The sequence below is a fragment of the Aulostomus chinensis genome, chromosome 11, assembly GCF_037954235.1.
Source record: "Aulostomus chinensis isolate RoL2024-O1b breed Wild chromosome 11, RoL_Achi_v1.0, whole genome shotgun sequence".
NCBI lineage: Eukaryota > Metazoa > Chordata > Actinopteri > Syngnathiformes > Aulostomidae > Aulostomus > Aulostomus chinensis.
The window spans coordinates 26728825-26751324 of NC_141330.1; the positions used below are offsets into that span (position 1 = coordinate 26728825).

Consider the following 22500-nt stretch of genomic DNA (forward strand, 5'->3'; position numbering starts at 1 on the left):
CAATGCGGCCGCCTGCAGTAGTCACATGGCAGGGTGGAGCTTTGACAGCCATGTGCTGAGCAATAACTGTGAGGCAAACTAGACCAGAGGCCCCCCCTGGTGTGAGGAACCATCCTCTCGTTACACCTCGGTGTTGCGATGTTTCTCCGCCACCCTGCGACCAACTCAGCACACGTCTGGATTCAGACATTCACCCTTAAGGTCAGGACGTGACACAACAACAAGTCTGAGCAGTGAAAAGACACAAGAGGACGACGCGGTTTGTTTGCGTCCAATTCGAATGACTGAGATACCAGGATATTATTCCGTTAAATCGTGTTGATGCACCTCTGATGCAACCTTAACCATGTGACCAGCTCCATATTGGTTTTTAGTGATGTCATGGTTGACAAGAAGACCAGCAGATTTCGCCTCTTCAAGCAGGGCTTGACTGGTTTAGCAGGACTTGTGTCTCCTTCACGCTGTCACCATGGTGATATTGATACATGGTGGCAACACGCTGTTTAATGAACCAGTATAATTATCTAAATATTACCCTGTGTAGTAAGATTATTTGTATAGATTATACAAAAAACAAATTCATCAGAAGCGCACGCACACACACACACACACACACACAAACACACACTGCGCCCACTGCTGACCGCAGCGGGAGGCTACTGTTAGCATCCAGCTTTCCTCCTCAACTTTATTTACAAAATTGCAAAAGTACAAACTCTGATCTAGAAAAAAACGGCCCAAAGAAGATGAACTTCCATCCCGGAGGTCACGTGACCCCCTGTCAATAGCAGAGGCAGAGGTTCACCAGCTTGTCTGTAGCTAGGTCCTTCTGCACAGAGCCAAGCCCCCACTCACCTACGTACGTCCACGGGGTTGCTATGGAGAGGAGGTGACGGACGCCTCAACCCACCAGCTCCTCTGTCACATCTCACGAAGCTGTTCTGTCACTTTTTGACCTGAACAACATTTTGCAGAGAGCTGATGAGGAGCGAACCAAGCGTCACTAATTGTTTTGTATTGTAAACTGTTTTCCTCTCTGTACCAACGTCTCCTGCACGTCTGTCCCTCCTGGTGAGGGATCCTCCTCCCCTCCTCACCCTGAGGTTTCTCAGATTTTTCCCTGTTAAAGGTTTTCTATGGAGTTTCTCCTCAGTCGATGTGAGGCTCTGAGGGCAGAGGATGTTGTTATGATGCCATGAAGCCTGGAGACAAACTGGTGGTGAAAACGGCTCTACAAATAAAATAGCCTTGCCTTGCCTAATGACCAAAACAATTCTGTCAGCTGGCACAGAATCAGATGAGGAGGCTTTAATGCAGTGCATGTGTCCATGTCTCAGCGATGGATATGAATACACGCTTGTTCCGTCGTGAGCGTTGCAGACACTGTGGCCATCACGGCTGTTGTGTCAGCAGCTCAGCGAAGGAGACCCGGCCGCTCGCCCTCACCGGCGCTCTGTCTATAAATACTGGGATGAGGGCAGCGGTGGATTCAGGTGCGGGTCAGCCAACCAGACATTTCAATTCCGAAGATGGATGCCCCATTTCAGAGGGAACGATAAGAAAAGATTTCACCTCAGGGATCAGATGCTTCTCTTACTTTCCCTCCCGCCTGACTGACAGCTCACCGCAACTGTTTTTTGTCCTCCTTGACACACATCACTCTTTGCTGGAGACGAGGGCTGATAAAGGCGCCGTGCTCCGAGCTGCAGAGCGCCACACGCTTGTTTGCTGGGCAAACAGACTAAAACGCGGCTGCTGCTGCAGTTACAGGGCTGCTGACAGCGCTCGGATGTTTACAGGTTGTCATCCTCCCAACGGCCTCACACGCTGGCTTCTGCCCCAAGTGTTCCTAAGGGAACTGCCAGAGCCTCTGGGCTATTTCCTCCATGGACTTGAGTGGATCCCCGCCCTTCCCCCACACGGCTATTAAGGCTGAAATCACCCCTGCTGTGCTCTGGCGCGTCCTCGGCTCTCTGCAGCTTCGCCATTCACTCCTCAGCTGATGAATATGTCGTTATTCTTCTTGTTCTTAGTCTTTCTCCCGCTTACTTTGGCAGCGTATTTAACTGCTCCATTTTAAACCCATACGGCATGCTACGCTGGAGGAAATCTATTCAGAGGCGTCCAGGGATCGCTAACCTATAAGCCTCGGATCCACTGGCATACACACAAACACATGCCAGTACACACACACACACAAAAACACGCAAACACACGCACACAGACACACACAGATCTCTGAGCAATGCGGTTTGCTCTTCCCACGCTTCATAACACTCTCATACATCAGAGGCCCTTGTCTCCCCACACAGTGTGGGATGGTGACTGCATTGTGACTCAGAGACGGAGACGAGAGAAGCGAGAGTGAGATGGGAAGGAGGTGGCAGGGGTCGGAGCTGGATGAGCTCATGGATGGCGAGGTGTGGATGTGGACTCTAGAGACACCCGGGCTGAGGGAACTCTGTCAGCTGAGGCCGACTTCAGGGCTGGAGGCCGAGTCGCTAACAGCTTGTTCAGATTTACCTCCCGTCTTTCCTTCACGCAAACTTCTCAGCAGTGAGCAGGACTCGTCTCATCAGGCTGGATCTGGTATCTGATGAACGCGCGCAACCTTTCCAGGGATGCTGGTGCTCGTCTGTTAAATGACACGTTAGCGGCAAAAACAATGAATCGGTTCTCATGAGCTCTGTCTGCTGCGCTGACGCTCCTCATAGAACCACACATCCAAATGAACATCAAAACCGACTCTTTCTGAGTCTGGCAGTCGTCCAATCATATTCCAGCAGGCTAAGACGTTCCAGCCCACTTGGATTGACACATTAACACAAATACCTGTTTGCTTTTCGTGTCAGTGGTGACAAATTTGTGGTTTGAAGACCTGTGGTGTGCATTCGTGACATGGATTTCATTCAATCAGATGTTGATGATTCACATACTGTATATTTGCAATGATGTTGTCAGATTCCACGTGGTGTCAAGACGTTCCTACCGCTGAGAGACATTGACCGAACCTTTTCCTGACATTTCCTTGGTAGGACATTTAATGTAAACGAACACGTGGTGTTTGATCACAGGTCAAGAGCGGCGGCAGCAGCATTTCCATGAGAGCAGCCTGAGGCGCACGGGCCTGGCTGGAAATGCTGTTTCTTAACAAATGAACTCGGTAGTGTTTATGTGGATCTGGTTCTCTAGCAAAGTACATTATTTAATGGGAATACAACAAATAGAATTATGTTGGTGGACCAAAAACGATATTTCAAGGAAACAAGAGCGTGCATGAACAATGAGTTTGGCCTCGTTCCAGCGCGACTCATCAGGACCTCAGAGGAGATGGAAGCCATCGCCGCTCCTGCAGCCTATAACCAGGTGTGATGGCAGCAGCAGCAGCTTCAGTGCGAGCAACACAAACACAAACTCCAGCAGGTCTTCACCAACATTCAGTCTCCTGCTTCGCTGATGGGAGGCGGACGTCATCTCCCCTCACGTTGAAACACATCTGAGAAGCCCCGTCTTCTCTTCCTGTGTGTCATTAGTGATGAGTGTACGTCTGGAGCAGGTTTCCAGTCAGATGCAGCGCAGCAGACCTGATGCTGCGTCACTGAGGTTCAGGTGTGCCGGCGTGCGTGCGTGCGTGCGTGCGTGCGTGTGTGGTCTGGGACAGGGGCAGGGACGTGAGCCTGACGGTCTCTCAGTCGTGGCTCACGAGGAGCAGTGAATCAGAGGGAGCCTGCAGCTGCTACTCAAGGACCCACCAAACATTGTAACTAAGTCCAACTGGATGGGAGTGTTGGCCTTTTGTCAACGCAGACAAAGGACTTAGGAATTTGCGTTTTCTTTTGGTTTGAGGGGAAGAGCTCTGAAACACTCTGCATGAAGATTGACGAGTCGCAGGAAAACAATGCAATAACTCAGAAGACTGAGCACATCCAGAATGAGCTGCGACTGTTTGCATTCAATTTCTCTTTTCATTCTTTAAATAAACCATTATCTTTCTGAGTGGCTGAAATGAAACGCTACAAAATATTCAATGGGAAGCCAGCAGGGATCCGTCCCACAGGTTAGACGCTCGGGCCTCTCCCCTGTTTTATGAGGAGATGAAGGAAATGTGGCTGCTGTCACCGGAGAGCACGTCTGCAGTAACACACCATCCTCCTTCAGCTGAAGGACGTTTTAATTGTGATTATTTTGATGGTTGCTGTATGATGTCATCATCATCATCATCATCCTCGTCATTATCATCAGAGACTCTCACCTTCTTCATCGAGCACCCAAATCACTGTTAAAACCAGACGTGCTCAGGCGCCCCATCTGCCCCGCGGGTCTCCAAGGGTCGCGTGCTGAGCCTCACGCTGGCGTTCACTGGCACAGGAAACGAGATGACAGCGTGTCCAGGACAAGACCTCTGAGTCCAGAAACAGACGAGCCTTCACTCCACATCTTCATTGTTCAGCCCGACGCCTGGGATGGCGCTTTTGTCATCAAGGGAACCGTCAGCAAGTTGATCATTCATACAAGTCAGAAGCTTCAGTTTTACAGTTTCGAAGTGGATGAGTATCACAGTGGGAAACCCTCAAGTCAGCATCCACTGCTGCCCACTGAGCTTGAGTCACATCAGGTTCGGTGTGGGCTTCACTTCCATGAAGGACGGCCTGTTCCTGCTCGTCTGCCTTTCACTGTAACTGAGGAGGATTTCTGCCAAAACAGAGCCGGAGCTGGATAAAATCAGCTGAATGTGGATTCACCCACAGCCTTCTGCAACTATGAAATCACGAGTGAGAACACGAGCGAAGTGAGGTTAGTCACCCCAAACGTGTGGGATGTTCGAGTGGACAGGCAGGCTCCTCCACACCAGGTGGGGAGAACATAACCAAGGAACTCCGTGCTCAGGGAGGGCTGCCTGCCATGTTGAAGACGATGAGGGACAAAATGAAATAATTGAAAAGGCAATCATGATCAAGCTTCAACATTCCAGGTGAGTGTGATTGGTGTCATCTCTCATCGACGCTGCCTGTCATGGTTTTATCACAAATCTCATAGAAGTCTGTTCACAAGCAGGAGAAACAGCCGTCGAGCCCAGGAATCTCCTCGTGAATGCCGTCACTGTACTCATAACAGTAGTAGAACTACAATCAGGTTTTGGTCATTGCAGGTTTTACTCCTAAGACCAGACAGGGTCTCGCCCCTCCGCTTTGATCTGAAGCTGTTCGATCTCACGTGCATCGCTGCGCTCGAGCAGGTGAGCTTCCTCGTGTGGACCACCAGCCGCTGGGATTCCCTCACCGCCACTTCAGATCTGAGGCCAAAGCTCCAGACAAAAGCAACAAGCAAGCACACATACTGGACACAACACTTGGAGCATTGTGGGAAACTACGACCCTGAACTCGAGCTATCGCCTGAGAGACAAGAGCACAGTCCTCCAACAACCAGGCGTTCAGCTGCTCGTGGCGCCGGTTTGCCTGCAGCTCATCATTTACCCGCGTCTTTACTGACCTCAGCTCAGCTGAACAGATGGTGATGCTGGCTGATGTCAGCAACCACGGCACCGCATCCAAAGATGCTTTTTAACCTTCAACAATCGCACCATCAGAGCATTCAAACCAAATGTAGCTCATAAATCTAAACCAGACGCGCCAGCTGATGCCAGGAATGAAGACGAGTGACCGCTGACCTCCGAGGGAGGCGAAGAGGTCTACTTGTCGTCCGTCTGAGCCCCTGCACACAGTTTGTAATGCAAATAGAACTCGTGGTATTTTTCAGATTAAAGTGGCTGATGTGATCTCCAGGAGACATGAAAGCAACGCAAAGGTAAGAAGTGATGAAGTGAGTGGACGAGAGGCAGTGAGGACGGCGCCTCATCGAAGCGCCATGAAGGACGGAGAGGAAATGAATCCATTTTCTTCTGCTTATCCGGGGTCGCAGAGAGACCCAGATTTCACTCTCCCACCTACTTCGTCCAGCTCTCAGGGATCCCGAGGCGTTCCAAGACCAGCTGAGAGACATGGTCTCTCCAACGTGTCCTGGTCTTCCCTGAGGCCTCCCACTAATTGGACGTACCTTGAACACCTCCCATGGTGCATGGTGGGGTCAGGGGTCTGAAGATGAGGGTCTGAGGATGAGAATCTGAGAGCAGGGGTCAGAGGATGAGGGTCTGAGGATGGTGGTCTGAGAGCAGGGGTCTGAGGATGAGGGTCTGAGGATGGTGGTCTGAGATCAGGGGTCTGAAGATGAGGGTCTGAGGATGGTGGTCTGAGGATGAGGGTCTGAGGATGGTGGTCTGAGATCAGGGGTCTGAGGATGAGGGTCTGAGGATGGTGGTCTGAGATCAGGGGTCTGAAGATGGTGGTCTGAGAGCAGAGGTCTGAAGATGAGGGTCTGAGGATGGTGGTCTGAGGATGAGGGTCTGAGGATGGTGGTCTGAGATCAGGGGTCTGAGGATGGTGGTCTGAGAGCAGAGGTCTGAAGATGAGGGTCTGAGGATGGGGGTCTTAGGATGGGGGTCTGAGGATGAGGGTCTGAGGATGGTGGTCTGAGAGCAGGGGTCTGAAGATGAGGGTCTGAGGATGGGGGTCTTAGGATGGGGGTCTGAGGATGAGGGTCTGAGGATGGGGGTCTGAGGATGAGGGTCTGAGGATGAGGGTCTGAGGATGGGGGTCTGAGGATGAGGGTCTGAGGATAGGGGTCTGAGGATAGGGGTCTGAGGATAGGGGTCTGAGGATGAGGGTCTGAGGACGAGGGTCTGAGGATGGATCCTCTCTTCTTGATGTCACGTGTGATTGAACTCCATGAGTGAGACACTTTAGGTCTCAGATACTTTAACAACCCTGCAGCTGAGAGACACCCACAAATGTCTGGACCTCAGAAAAGAGGCTGTGACAGTAGTGTGTGTGTGTGTGTCTCTGTGTGTGCGTGTGTGTGTGTGTGTGTCACTAATGAGTTCTTTTCCTGGACCTGCAGGTTTTGCCAAGATCCCCGATTATTGTGCAATGTGTGTGTGTGTGTGTGTGTGTGTGTGCGTGTGCAAGCTTATGTGTGTTGGTGTGTGCAGTCTGACAATGTGTCACCTTTGGGTGTCATTCCAGGTGATATCACTGAGGAGAGCAGCGGCTACAGCCGTCCCACAGAGTCCCCGCCTGCTCTTAACAAGGACACTGAGGCAAACAGATGAACATCCCGCACACAGACACACGCGTGCGCGCGCGCGCACACACACACACACACACACACACCTGGCACATGGCTGTCGTATGCGTGTGTGTGTGTGTTCCAGTGTAATCTGCCTTTCTTCATGGTCCTCGTGTCAGCCATCATCGCCGCGGTGGTGGGTTGGACATGGGAGGGGCCTGGCCACATGAACACACACTCCCATCCTCTATTTTCTCCCTCACACACAATTTCACCCTTCGAAGATTCACAGTCTCTCAATAATAGAGCTCTTCTGTGGAGGGCCGAGGCTTTAAATCTCAGAGAATCGACAGGATTCATCCAGAGAAACGGCGTGATAAATAGAGTGAGAGAGAGAGCGAGATAGGGAGAGGGAGAGAGAGAGGGAGAGAGAGATGTGTGAGCAGGCGGCGGTGACGAGCCGCCTGTCAGAAAACAGAGGGATCCCTATCGCGTCCTAATATCATCCGACAACCATTCTCCTGCAGTCACACATGACTGATGAGGGAGTTAAAAAAGTTCAACTCTTTTCTCTAATCCTCACACGTTTCTTTATGGCAGGAAATTAATGGGCTCTGGCGTAGGACACTTTTACACACACACACACACATGCGCGCACACACGTATACACACACACACACACGTACATACACACACACCCACACTCACACACACACTCACTTGTCTCTTCCCCGAGCCGAGCTTTTATCATCACCTGGTAAGTAGCAGCGGTAAAATTGCTTAATTAAAGCATGAATGTTTAATAAAGCCTCAGGCGGCGTGGCGAGGGACCTGAGATAGGCCGTCCATTGACAGGCAGCCTGGAGGAAGGAGACAGACTCCTCCACTTACTTCACACCGACTCCAAGTTCAAGTGAGTCCTCTGACAGAGTACACTCGCTAAAGGCCAGGAACGTTGAGCGCGCTGAGGCTCCTGCCCTCAACTGCAAACGCTCCGTTGTTCAGTCAGGGAGGGTCTGACACGCCAGCACCGAGTCGTCAGGCAGAGACCAGCTTCCTCAAACGTGCGTCCAAAGGCTTTTCTACACGTTGCTCACAAGCTACCAGAGTTAACCCTTAACAAGCTCGGAAACCCTCCTCAGTGACCTGGAGCCCCCACCCGTAAAGCACCGAGACATTCAGGCTCCTTCAGGGTCTCTGCTGCTGCGGCGGCGGCGGCGGCGGCTGCAGCCACGGCGATATCACATGACGTAGGATGAGAACCTGTTAGTAAAATCCAAAACTTAATCGTGGTCTAAGTCTGTTTTCACCCTGAGCAGCGCCGCCGTGTCTGTCGTCAGCGGTCATCAGGAGCATAAACGCCCCCCAGCGGCTCAGTGTTTGCTGGCCCAAGCTGAGTTGTTTTCCTTCTCACAAAACCTTTCCAATCCAGGCTCTGTCAGTTGAGAAGGAAAGCCTCCGTCTGGTTGTGAACGAAGCAGTTGTGGTATTAATTACAACAATCAGCGGGAAGCACCTTCTTCCTACACAGGAGAAACATCACGGTCGTCACCGTTATCCTTTCCTTCTGCTCTCCAGCCTGAAGCACCCGCGGTGATATTTCTGTTCCCTGCGACGAATCACTGGCTGACGGTTGGGACAGAAACCATCCGTCGGCCGCTCCGGGACAGACTTGTATCACCAAACAACTACAAAGAACCAGGAAAGACATGTGAATCTAATACTAGCTATTAAAAAGCCATTTGTCAATGTTTCTAAGTCTATCTTTCAGTTGTGAGTCACATGTTGTGAGTTTTTGGCTCAGTATTTCCCAGAAGTCCATGGAAGCAGTCAGCTAGCTCTTGGCAATATCTGAGTCAGGAGCCCGTGACTGTTCTCATCTAGTCGTGACCTTGGGGCAGATGAGCTGATGGGCCCCCAGTAAGCTCCCCACGCCCACCCTCTCTGCGCACGGAGCGCCGTGAACTTCCTCGGCACGCTGAAATTGTGCTTGGTGCATCCTGCCACTTGCAGAAATGAAAGCGCGCCAACACGCTGACGTGACGTGTTTGAGAACCAAACATCGGGCTCTTAAAACGGAAGTCTCCAGAAGTTGAATCAAAGACACAGCAAAGTGCAACACACTGGACCTCTGACCTCGTGTTGAAGCAGCTGCCGTCTTCACACGATGAGAGGACAGCCAGTGAATGCATCTATAAGCCAATAAAATACCAAGAGAAACCCCCAGTAATAAGTGGAGAGCAGGAAAGCTGCACTATGAGGCAGATTTTAAGTAAAAACGTCTTGTCAGCTTCAACAGCCTCCTGATAAACAGTCAGCAGCGGCGGCAGCAGATGTGGCCGCTGCCCTGGGCAACGTTCAGCTGCAGCTGGAGCTGCACATATTAGTCTGCTTCCATCACTTAAATGAATATTTAAACAAACACATGGGAGAGTTTTCCAGACCGTGTGTGGCAATGTCCAGAATTCAAGGACGTCTCCGCACACTCAAGGTGACTACAGCAGAATATTTCCAGACTCAGTCTTTATCAGCACATCTAAATCCTCACGATGCCTGAAAAATATCATTCCAGCAGCTGCTCGTGCCTCACCCTTTCCTCAGGGACAGACAATACAACAGCATTGTTTTTCATTTTAATACCAAAAAGATTTTTGGTTTAGGCGAGTGTTTGTCTCAACAAAACACCAGATTATAAATTCCATCTCAATACATTGTGAATTAAAGTGTATTCCCACTCCAGCATTTCCCAAACTGCACTGGGGTCTGTCACGGTCCGTGTACCTTCGTTCATTCTGTTTTCAGTTTTGAAAGGCATATCAGAAAACAAAAAAGGCGCATTTTTCTTGTTTTAATAAATGTAGCAGGTTAAAAAAAAAACCAACGTGAGCCGTTTTCCATTCAAAATCAGCCATAAAATTGGATTTTGTGTTGTTTTTCGTTTCCAGATTTTTTTTTCCCAGATAAACACAAAGAATTCAATCTCTGTTCATCCAAAATGGAAAAGAATGCAGAGATTTTTTTCAAGGTGAACCAGGAGCAGAACACCTGGCAGACTCACACAGAAAGACCCTGTGCCCGAGCCAGGACTCGAACCCGGAACCTTCTTGCTGTGAGGCGACAGAGCTGACCACTGCTCGCCACCGTACTCTAGTTTATGTTTGAAAATTGAAAATAGAATGAACGGAAGGTACACGAACCTGTCACCCCCCAAACCGTGAGAGTGATTTTAGGTCCAACATCTGAGCTAAGCTAACAGCTAAGATGCTGCACAGAAGCCTGAAGTCTTCACGACTGCAGGACGTTCGCACTGAAACGCTGTCATGGCTGATACACGCTAAGAGCTGTCTGCATGCGTGCGCGATGCGTGAGGCGGCTGCTCGCTGCCACCGACCCTGGTTAGTACCTGGCTTGTGTGGCCCTGTCACGCATCCCTCAGCAAACCAAAGTGTGCAGCAGAGCTCATTCAGAGGAAAGCCAGTATAATGATGAGTTATGACGCCATTATCTACGAAGCGGCCATTTTTACCCACGGAGCGCCTCAAGGCTCCGCCCTCAGCTCTAAATCATTCTCTATTTACGTGCTCCTCAAGGTGAAGTACATGGCAAGCAAAATATCAGTTTCCATTTGGACTCAGATGTGCTTCTCCTTTGACTTCTACAGCACAGCCCAACTCTCCTCCCACTCACAGGACGTTCACTCCCAGGTTGCATGAAGAGCCAACGCCAAAAGTTCAAACTTAGCTGAATGACAGGTGAAGAGGAGGAATGTCCATGCACTCATCACCTGCCAGACTAAACCCCGCCTCTCACCTGATGTCAGCTAGGACGGGCATGGACTCCCAGGATGACCAAGACTCACAAGCTTGGATGCATCCTGGTCTCTGCTGAGGTCTGTGAATGATCAACGCCATCGCCCAGGCGCGCCCTGCCGGGGAAGCTCAGGGAGACGAGCTGTGTTTAAAGGGACTTTTCAAAGGGGAAACGCCATTTTATCATTATTTCCTTTTGCTGTTTTTCATTTACTTGCTTTATCTTTGAGGCGCTTCTTCACGTCTTTGTGAGCTGTGTTTTGAGTTAGTCGTTACTATCAGTGTTGTAGCTTTTGTTGACCGTGGCAGCACATACATGTGTGGACATTTATTTTGAAGTTCGGACCGTCTGGGGGACCTTCCGCAGTCTGGAGCGCAGCAGAGACCAGCGCATGAGTGATGACTAATAGCACTCAGCGTGGCCCCAGACCTTTCCACTGTCAGCGTCTCTTATCTCATGCAACTACATCAGTGGAGACTCTCAATCCGCTGGAGTTCCCTTGGAACCTGGTAATTGTGGTGGATGTAATCAAGACCACCTCTCTAATCACAACACACATCATTAATTAGTAGAAGCATAAATAGGACGTTTGCTAATTGTTTTCTCTTCTACATCCCAGAAAAGCTTCCCAAACAGGCAGAGGCTCCCTGCACAGAGCCTCTTACTGCCGTCCCTGCTCTCTCTGCACCCGCCCCCACGCCACCTCCTGTGGTGAACACCCCACCTCATTCTCCACACACACACACACACATACGCGCGCGCACACACACACACACACACGCGCGCGCACACATACACACGCACACACACACACACACACACACACACACACACACACGCCACATCAGCTTTATTCTCTCCCTCAGTCAGCCACCCACACTCCGTCACCAGAGACCAGTGTGTGCTCGCACCAGCATATGGCCATTTTCTCCTTTGACAATTTCTACCACGTGTGTGCATGACGGCTGCATCGTGTGTGTTCAGACAGGTGTCATGAGGGCGAGGGCAAGCACGTTTGACTTGCTTCTAGATCCCTCCGTGGTCATCAGGAGTTTCCAGCTGTGAGCCCACACACTGAAGCTGCAGCAACACACGCTTTCCCCTCCAGCTCTGAACAGCTCAGACCTTCCTGTCGGCTCTGTCAGACTTTTTAACTTTCCTGGTCAATGGATCGATCTGGGAGCTTTCTGGAGTGTTTCTTTACCCTCCAACAGGATCAATAGCTAAAGCTCCACTGATTAGGCTGAGATGGACATCAGGGAAACGATGTATCTCACCAGCATTCTGAGGTCAGCTGGCTTGGCTCCTGCTGCCCTCAGCAGCATGAACTGAGGGGGGTGGGGGGGGGGGGGTGGGGGGTAAAAATGAAAAATAAATCAACAAATGTTCAACAAATCTACAACAATGTTTTTTGGTGTGTCTAAAAGCAGGAGTACTGTTCTTTGATGAATTCCTCGAATCAAATATTCAGAGAAGTGAAAGTTCTGGGGGCATAAAAGAACCGTTAGCAGGTCAAACACGCGTGTGGAACCGGAAGCTAATTAACTGCTGGTTAATGAATATCACAGCATTAATGCATGTTGATTAACACACACTCACAGGGGCTCGCTGTTCTGCCACATCACTCCAGAGAATACGGCCAACATGAATGATTAATAACCACAGCAGCCACCTCCTGCTGCTGGCGCCTGGCTGCTCCACCTGCTGGTGGTGTCTCTGTACTGCATGTACAGGATTTCCGTCACACGCGTGATGGACTCAAACTGCGCTCAGCTACCAGTTTAGCACGTCTGCTGCAAAAATACACGTCACATTCTGACAGTTCGGACCTTCTGGAGAAGTTCTGATTGGTCATCTGGATAAAAGTGAAGTTTTCATTCATGGATGGTTAATTTTTTTAAAAGTAGGGACACAAATCTCAACTCGATGGTTCTCTGGCTGCTGGTTCCAGATGGCGGGACGGCAGTCACCTCAACACCTGGACCCAGTCGTCCAGGTGCTTCTGGTCTGGTCCTACCCCCCGCTAAACCACTCCTCTTCATGGTCACTGTCTGCTGCTCAACCTGAGTCATGTGACCTCTCATTCCATCCCAGTCTGTCACAGTCTCCTTGCCGTCATCTGAGGGCTCACATATGAATCCTGCTCCGTGCAGCACATCCTGACTCACATCCACACGCCGCCCATCAAAATGAACAAAATGGACAACATTTCTGGACTGAAGCTACCACAGCCAATATTTTGTACCAAGACCTTTAACTTTGACCATCTGAATGTCAGAACTTCTAAATATAGCCCAGCCCTCTCAACTTAAAGGTTAAAGCTTTCTCACACGGCACAGGAGCTGCGATCAGACACATCAGCCCAGTGGTGGAGGAGGAGACCTGCAAGCTCCTGGCCAGCAGCATGTGACCAGTTTCAGACTGAATGCCAGTTCCAGCCCAATCACATGAGAGACATGTAAGTAGGAGAGCAGCACACGCTGCTCTCTGTCTGGAGGACTACATGTTGCAGGTAACCTCCGGTTGGAGGTGTGGGTGTACACGCTGCGATGGGAGGAGCTCCAGGCAGAGCACAGACCACCTGGGACGAGTCGAACCATCAACAGGTTTCATCTGCTCAGCACAAGCAGCGCTTCAGTCACTTCATCAGTATCAGAGTGCCATCGCTTCTCCTGACAACCACAGCGTCCCTGGGACTGCATGCTGCAGCAGGGCGAGGGTGCACTGGTCCCAGCCACACAAGCTGTTTGCATGTAAGAGCATTTCTACATCCATTGAGAGTAGCTCCGCCCACTGCACCTGACACACATTCAACGCTGAATTGGGTCAATCAGTGAAGAAACTCCACCTCACAAAGCCACAGCTGACCTCCTGGCTGGCAGAGCGCCAAAGGGCTGGGTAATAGCCTGCAGAGCTACGTTCACAGTAGCCACATTGCTGTTGACTTCATACCCACTGACCCCCCCCCCCCCCCCCCCCCCCCCCACACACACACACACACGCTAACATTAGACTTGGGCCCATGTAAAAATGGCCATAGCAGTTTGATATTAAGCCAAACTCAGAATTATATTGATGTCTCTGATTTCACCACTAGGTGTCACACTTGTCATAACAGTGGCATGAGCAGGCTCCCGATGCTAACGCTAGCTAATGCCAGCTAATGCCAGCTAATGCCACTCTTGGTCCCCTTGGTTTTCTTTCAAACCTCAAAGAACCTGCACCAGGTGGCTCAGGAGCCGACTGGCTGCCGAAGTGCACCAGGGTGTGTTTGAGGTGGACCAGAGAATCAGGTCAGCGCCAGTAGGTGCACAAGCTCGAATGTGTTTTAATTATATTTAAACTCCCCTTATAAATGAGCTCTTAATTCAATAGCTGAGCAATGATAATGTGAGGAGACACAATATTTATGTCTGCTTATGACTTGCACTTGTCTGCTCACTTGGCCTGTAAATATACAAGCGGACAGGCGCTCGGCTCCTGCTTGCTAATTTTATCCCCGGCGGACAAGAAACAAATATGAGTGTTTCATTTGAAATATTCAGAGTGGGACTCCTCTGTAGTAATTGAAGCCTTTCATGCAGTATATTTATTCCTAAGAAAAGATCACACTTGATATTAATCACTTTCTAAACTTCCAAGTCTTCGTAGGAACCATGCTAGCCATCCATCCTCATCAGCCCTGTCCTCCCCCTCGCAGCGCTTGTCAGCCTCTTCACTCGCCTTTATTCTCCTCCCCTGCTCCCTCTCTTCTTCTCATCTCTGTATCTACTGTCTTCCCTTCATTCATCACTCACTTCTATGACTCCTCTATTCCCTTCTTCGCCAGCCTATTTCCACACAGAATCCATTACATCTTCCCCAGCCGCTCTTTATCTTCATCCTCCCATTCAATCAGTCCAGGAGAGGAAGAGCTAGAATGTGTCCTATTCTTTCTGTCTCTGCATTAGCCAACATTGGGCCTTATTTCTTTTTTATTTTTCACACCTTGAGGCACAAACAGCCTACACCCTGCTGTTGAACACCATAAGCAGGATTACATAAGTTCAGTAACTAGCAGGGAGGAGGCTAAGGCGGCGGGGGGATACGATATTAGCCGCTCAGGAGACTCAAGCAGGATAAGGCAGGAGATACCCACTGCAGCATCTTCTCTGCTTGGTTGGCTTCCCACGGCTGGCTCAGTATCAGCCCACTATCAGCCTCGGGAGGGAGCCGTGGCGAGGCGGCGGTGGCTCCGAAGAGGAGGAGGACCGAGATAATAAGACCACAGAGAGGAAGGAGGGAGAGATAGATGGTGGAAAGGTTAGGGAGAAGAGAGCCGAGCAATGTTCCAGCCCTCTGGCCATCGTCCTGACGAGGCAGGATAGAGATGTCAGGCTACATCCTGTCTGCCCCGGGAACAGTGTGTGTGTGTGTGTGTGTGTGTGTGTGTGTGTGTGTGTGTGTGTGTGTGTGTGTGTGGGAGGACACAATCTAGTGGCACACAATTAGACTTCAAGCCACAGGCCCTTATCCCACAGCATTTCTGCCCTTCCCCTTCTATCTTCTTCTTTTGTCTTTCTCCACCCCCCCCCCCGCCCCCCAGCTCCCCCGACGCTATCCTATATCAGCACTTGATTCTCCTCTGTGTCCACAGGCTTCCCGGAGGCTGATCAAGTGTCTCTCTCTGGACCGCAGAGGGACGGAATACAGCGGCGACCTTGTGAGGTCAGAGATCTGGATTCCATCAGAAGAAACCCGAACCCTTCCACCGGTGGCGGGTGCCGCCTTCTGTCTCCCACTGCAGCTAAAGCACTTCCTGCTTTTAGAACAGCGTGACACATTTACCCCTACTCTTCACAAATCACACACATTTGTTGCCGCCTGATTGCTTCCGAACCTACTTCGTCATTTTGTTGAAAGCATGCTAAGCCCCAGCGGTGTCCCTACGAGGTCACACACAAAATAAATAAATCCTGTTGACTCACAGCTTCTTAAAAGAGAAGATGGTCTCGCCCTCTAATTGTACAGCATCAGGTAACAGGACTACTGAAGCGTCCGTGAAAGCTTCTCCACTCACCATTTATCTTGGGATCCTTCGCACTCTCTTTCATGCTGGGTAAACAGTTTTCTAGGTAAACTCCATTGTGGTAGCAGCTCTTGTCCTCACTGAGCTGCGGCGGCGGCTGCCAGCACAAACACGGCATCTGCATGATGCCGCAGGGTCTGTTGGATGAGCTGGAGGCCAGGCAGTCCTCCAGCCACTGGCACAGCATCTGGCAGGCCGCCATGCTGGGGTTACGCTTCCCCACCACCAGGTACTCTGTTTTGAAATCTCCGCTGCCACCTGTGAGGGCTACGCCTGCCCGAGGAGGTCCCTTCCTCATTTGGACAAACTGCTTCCCGGCCTCCAGGAAGGCCACCGGAGCCGAGGAGTCGCACAACCTCACCACCTCGTCGAAGCTCTCCATGCCCAGGTAGGTGCGCGTGGTCTCCAGGAAAGACTCGTACTGAAAGGTGCGGAGTTGTGACGGCAGGCAGTCCTTGGTGGGTTTGGTCACCTTGATGAAGATGGTGTACCGCCGTGGATCTGGGTTCTGAAGGGTCCAGGAACAAGGCACGCTGGGGAATACTGATGATGACAGGAAGAAGCCAAAAAAGCGGCTCTGGACGAGGGTGGAGCAGGAGTCGGATTCTGGTCCTGAAGGGGCTGCATGGCACCGCCCCCCCATCAGCAGCAGAAGAACAAAACACCGAAGTAGCACCGGGAGGGGCCAGCTCGCTAGGCCAGGTAGCCGGGAAACGATGCTTGTCATGGTTTGCAGGTAAGAGGAAGGACAGGGTATCGTAGATCAGTTCCAGGTTTGCAGCAGGGTCAGGGGGAGGGGGGCAGAGGAGCAGGAGGAGGGGGGGGGGGCGGGGTTGCTCTCAAAGATCCAGCGATCGGCCCATGGCTGCATCCGTCACCCCGAGACTCACAGGAACCTGTGAAATGGAGGAGAGCAGATACGAATGAGACCTGATATCCTATCAGACAAGACGGTGGGATTACTCTGATCATGTGCGTCTGTACAACAAGAGATCTTTATCAGCGTTCGTTGTTGATGCTGATAACTGAGAGCGGCAGCAGTGACTCAGGGCCGCCGAACGCCACGCTGACTCCAGGCAGATGGCTGCTGCTGCTGCTGCTGGGGGGGGGGGGGGGGGGGGGGGGGCTGGTGATTTATTCAACATCTCACAAGGTCAGATTGCTCACAATCACTGTCCTCGCATGTCTGCTCCCATATTTAGACCTCCAGCTCATTAATCTAACCAATTATGAGACTTTTAATTACTAAAACAGCTGCAGTGATTCGTTGCTTCACTTTGTCAGACGCCATCAACGCGCCTCCGTGTGTTTATCACGACCACCAGGACGTCCCAGCCGTTTCCTGGCTGACTCCTCTGCACCGTTCAGGCCTGAACTGAATAACTAGTCAATAATCAATGTTACAGTATTGAAAATCCATGATGTGGAAAACAGTTTGACAATGGCGAGCGCGATGACTCAAACACACGCTCCTGTTTTCTTCTTGCAGTGAAATGATAGTTTCAGGCTGAGTGCACTGATTGATTTAAAATCTGTGTTTTTCAGGGAAATTGTCACCCACTGGTAAAGTTATTGAATGAAAAAGGAGGCGCTCCATTTGCTGCGGCGCTGAGGAATATTGACGGACAACCGTCAGACCAACATTAGACCCTGCAGTTACAAGCTCAAGGAGTCAAATGTAGAGGCAAATGTGTAAATCCAGACCTGTGTGTGTCGACACATACACACCCATGACAAGATATAAATATCCATAGAGCTGCGCGTAACTGACTCAGAAATCAAGATGGAGGACACAACAAACGCTGAACGCCGAGTCTGACTGACAGCGTTGTGATTATTTTGTTCAAGTTTTTGAATAGATATGGTAATGATATGGTGATTGTGAATTCTGTTGACAACTGTGTCCTCGCATTCCTGCGCCACAGCAACAGTGCCCCCCCCCCCCCCCACACACACCACCTTCATATGACTACCTTTTTAAGAATCCACCGGCCCAGACCGCATTTGAGCAAAAGAAGTAGTAGTAGTAGTAGTATCAGTATTATTATTATTATTATCTTTATCATTATTATTAGTAGCAATAGTAACAGTAGTAGTAGTAGTAGTAGCAGCAGAATTATTATTATTATCTTTATTAGTCGTAGTAGTAGCAATAGTAGCCATAGTAGTAGTAGTAGCAGCAGCAGCAGCAGTATTATTATTATTATTATCTTTAGTAGTAGTAATAGTAATAGTAGTAGTAGCAATAGTAGTAGTAGTAGTAGTAGTAGCAGCAGACTTATTATTATTATCTTTATTAGTCGTAGTAGTAGCAATAGTAGCCATAGTAGCAGTAGTAGTAGTAGTAGTAGTAGTAGTAGTGGAGGTGGTAGTTGCAGTAGCCATAGCAGGAGTAGTATTAGTAGCAGTAGCAGTAGTAGTTGTAGTAGTAGTTGCAGCAGCAATATTATTATTATTATGATCTTTAGTAGTAGTAGTATTATCTTTAGTAGTAGTAGTAGCAATGGTAGCAGTAGTAGTAGCAGTAGTAGTAGCAATAGTAGCAGTAGTGGTAGTAGTACCAATAGTCGCAGTCGTAGTAGTCGTAGCAACAGTATTATTATTATCATTAGCTTTAGTAGTAGTAGTAGTAGTAGCAGTATTATTATTATTATCTTGAGTAGGAGCAGTCGTAGCAGTCGTGGCAGTCGTAGCAGTAGTATTCGTAGTAGTAGTAGTAGTAGCAATAATAGTAGTAGTAGTAGTAGTAGCAGCAGCAGTATTATTATTATTATCTTGAGTGGGAGCAATCGTAGCGGTCGTAACAGTAGTAGCAGTAGTATTCGTAGTAGTAGTAGTCGTAGTATGGTGGTACTCTTGCTGCTATGTTCTTCTCTATGTAGCCTTACAAATACAAAACTTTGTGAAGAAGACACCCCCCCCCCCAACGTTGGCGCTGTGGTGCGTTTGTGTGTTTAATCACCAGTGACCCCCCCCCCCAACGTTGGCGCTGTGGTGCGTTTGTGTGTTTAATCACCAGTGACCCCCCCCCCCCCCGCCACAAAGCATCCAGGGAAAACGAGCGTCCACCAGACAGCTCTGACAGTGATGTAATGAATGGAGCTTTAAGAGAGGATAAAGAGCTGCTCTCTATTGACAGCTCTGCCTCATCTATCTCCACCCCCCCACCCCAACACACACACACACACGCACACACACACACACACACACACACACACACACACACACACACACACACACACTGTGGAGTGGGAATCTGATCACATGCAGAGCTCTACTGGAGCTTCCTGTTCATGTCACGCCTTCCTTCATTACTAACACCAACCTCCACATCCACCCCTCACTACCCCCAACCCCCCCCCCCACACACACACACACACACACACACACACAATCCTCTATCGATCTTTGTGTTTGAGAAGCTAACAGATAGGGAGCAGCTATTAACACACTTTCATCTACTCTGCAGCCGAGGACGATGGGATACGGCAGCGAGAGAGAGATTAGAGCGCCAGCAGCACAGCGCTGTGAAATCTGACCCCGAGATTAAACTTGATGTTCCCTGTCAATTAATCAATGCAGCGCTTTGAATTTATGTTGTTAAATGTTGTAAAATCACTTTTTGAAAGGGCAGCAGATTAAAGGAGCACTTATTATTTAAAGCTTTTACAGATGCAGTTTCCATTCGGGGGCTGCTGCATCTCACCCTTTGAAGCTCATATTTCTGGAGCGCTGATATCATCGTAGGATTTATTCTGATTGGTAGCATTTTTGTAGAATTGACACTATTTTATTGATAAAAACAGGAAGTGCAACATCACGAGACCCAGCAAATGCTTGTGTGTTGTTTCTTAGCGGTGAAACGGTCCAGTCGCCCACATCCTCCCTCACCCCTGCTCTCTGATCTGAAGTTACTAATCTGACAATAAACTGGAACAGAAGAACACAACAGCAAGAGGGCCTTCAATTTTCACTGACACACACGCACGCACACACACGGATGATATTACTATCTATTATTATATTACATACTACTCTTATTGTCATCATTGCTATCAGCATGAAAGCCTGCCTAACGAACAGCAGGGGTACAGGTCTGTATTTGTCGTCCTCCTGTAGTCCAGTGTCCAAGTCGTTCTTCATCAGGACACGCGAGATTAACACGAGAGCGAGGAGCGCTCTTTAAGATGAGGAGCCACTCTCACGTCACTCTGCGTCCCGTCCGCATTCGTCGGAATATGTGGGATGCTGGTATGATCCATCTTCCAGTGCTCCTCCGGCTGACGCTCTCCTCTGCTTCCTGATAACATCGACGCACATCAGTTCTGAAACTCAATAATTAATCAGCGTGACTGTCCTGCTGAGATTGAAGCCAGAATAAAGGGAACGTCCCCATCCCAGTCCTGCGAGTATCTCCTCCGCCCTGTGGCTCACCCTGGAGCTGTAATAATAATATTAATAATATCAATAATATTAATAATATTAATAACAATAATAATAACAATATTAAGAATATTGACAACAATAATAATAATTATTATTGTTATTGTCAGTATTATTATTGTTGTTATTATAATTATATCAACACCATATTATTATTAGTATCATTATTATTATTGTTATTATTGTTATTATTATCATTATTATTGTTGTTGTTATTGTTATTATTATTAGTATAATTGTTGTTATTATTATTATTATTGTTGTTGTTGTTATTATTATTGTTATTATTAGTATCATTATTATTGTTGTTATTATTATCATTATTATTATTGTTGTTGTTGTTATTATTGTTATTATTAGTATCATTATCATTATTATTATCATTATTATCATTATTATTATTGTTGTTGTTGTTGTTATCATTATTATTATTATTATTATTATTATTATTATTATTATGATTATGATTATTATTATTATTGTAGGTTTCCAAAACTGCACATCAGTGAATCTATTTTATGCGCCTCTCTGGTGAAAGTGTAACTTTTGTACACAGGTCTGTTGAAAAGAAGATTCAGGGAGACTTCCTGCCTACATAAAGGTTTCACTACATAAGTGAGTGGATGGGAGCGGAGCTGCCAGGCGCATTCCCAGGAAGAAAGTTGGAGGTGCCCTCTTTAGTATTCTGCAGCTGTAGAATCATTCATTCCTTTCAGCCTGTGGCAACAACGCCAAGCAATTAAAAGAACAAAGGTGTTGCATTAGCCAGCAGCCTGGAAGCATGAATCCATGTAAACATGGCCAACAGGCCGGCTCTGTGAGCGCACCAGAACAATGGGCCAATCACGGAGCGGCGGCGGTCCCTCGCACAGAGATGTAGTGGGGGAGAGAGAGAAAGAGGCCACTGATGAGAAAATGATAGAGTCACATGGAGCATCGCTCCTCTCATCAGGGATCACCGGCTGATTAGCAGAGTAACACGGAGACGTGCCGACGTCTCACCAAGGCAGGAAGCTACAGGTCTGCCAGACGCGGGCCGAGCCCCTCGTCTGGCCCCCGCCAATCGTGTCGTCACGTTCTCTCACAGGCAGAATAAGGATGTAGATGCAGCAAATCGACACGGGGCCCAGGAACTGATGCCTGAGCAGCAGCCGTGTCCCGTTTTCATCACACCTCCAATTAACAGGAGACGAATTACAGGCCCAAACACGCTTGGCGGCCGGCAGCCCCTCACATTCCAGCCGTGTCAGAGGAGATGCTGGACTGTACCACAATGAAGCAAAACACATCTGAACATCACACACATGATCACCTGACTAGTTCATAACGGCCTTCCTGTTTTCATTGACTGTCCTTCATCGTTGCTGGAAGTCGTGATGTCTCATTAGAGCTGAATACGCCGGCCGAGGGGGAGCTGGAGGTTAGCAGATAAACGAATCACACACCGCATTCGTCTCACTGCCACGCACGCCACTCACACCTGCTGCAGTCTGACGGTAGTTTGTCTGAATGCTGCAAACATGCTCTTGTGTAACGGTGAAACTCTCGTGTAGAGTGTGTCAGTGGATTCCCGCGGTGGTCCTGAGCAAGGAGGTCCCTGCAGGACGCATGACTCGGCATTTCCTCTGCAGCTGCAGTGTCATGATGGTGACAGCCAAATATGCCAGGTCATGGAAATCTCTAAAATTAAACAGATTATCTTGTGTCTCTGCTGATGAATGTGTTTACCGTGTTAAATGTCACACACGCGTGAGCGCACGCACACACACACACACACACACACACACACACACACACACACACAAGCCTGCTCACCATTACTCAGACACACATTTCATTAGCGCTCCTACAGAGCTCCGTGGGAAGTCTCGGAGTGGCGGTGGGGAATGTTTAATTGGTGGGAACAGACTTGGAGTCGAGTCATAAAGTGTGGTGGAGTGTAGAGGAATTAAAGACACCCACCAACCTAAATAAGCCTTCTGCTGCATGCCAAAGAATAACTTTGTCCCTGTGTATATCTGCTCGTCAGTCTGGTGCTGTGGAAGCCGAGCACCAG

The 22500-nt window shown here is 49.2% G+C and overlaps 1 protein-coding gene across 10 annotated transcripts in view; it reads right to left on the reverse strand.

Moving 5' to 3' along the window:
* adgrb1a (adhesion G protein-coupled receptor B1a) overlaps window positions 1-22500 on the reverse strand; it is a 123314-nt gene that overhangs the window by 73012 nt on the left and 27802 nt on the right. For all 10 annotated transcript variants that reach the window (XM_086219236.1, XM_086219232.1, XM_086219234.1 and 7 more), the window contains exon 2: window positions 15993-16897. In XM_086219236.1, coding sequence (XP_086075362.1) covers window positions 15993-16728 — 736 coding nt within the window. In that variant the 5' untranslated portion in view covers window positions 16729-16897. The remainder of the gene's footprint in view (window positions 1-15992; window positions 16898-22500) is intronic.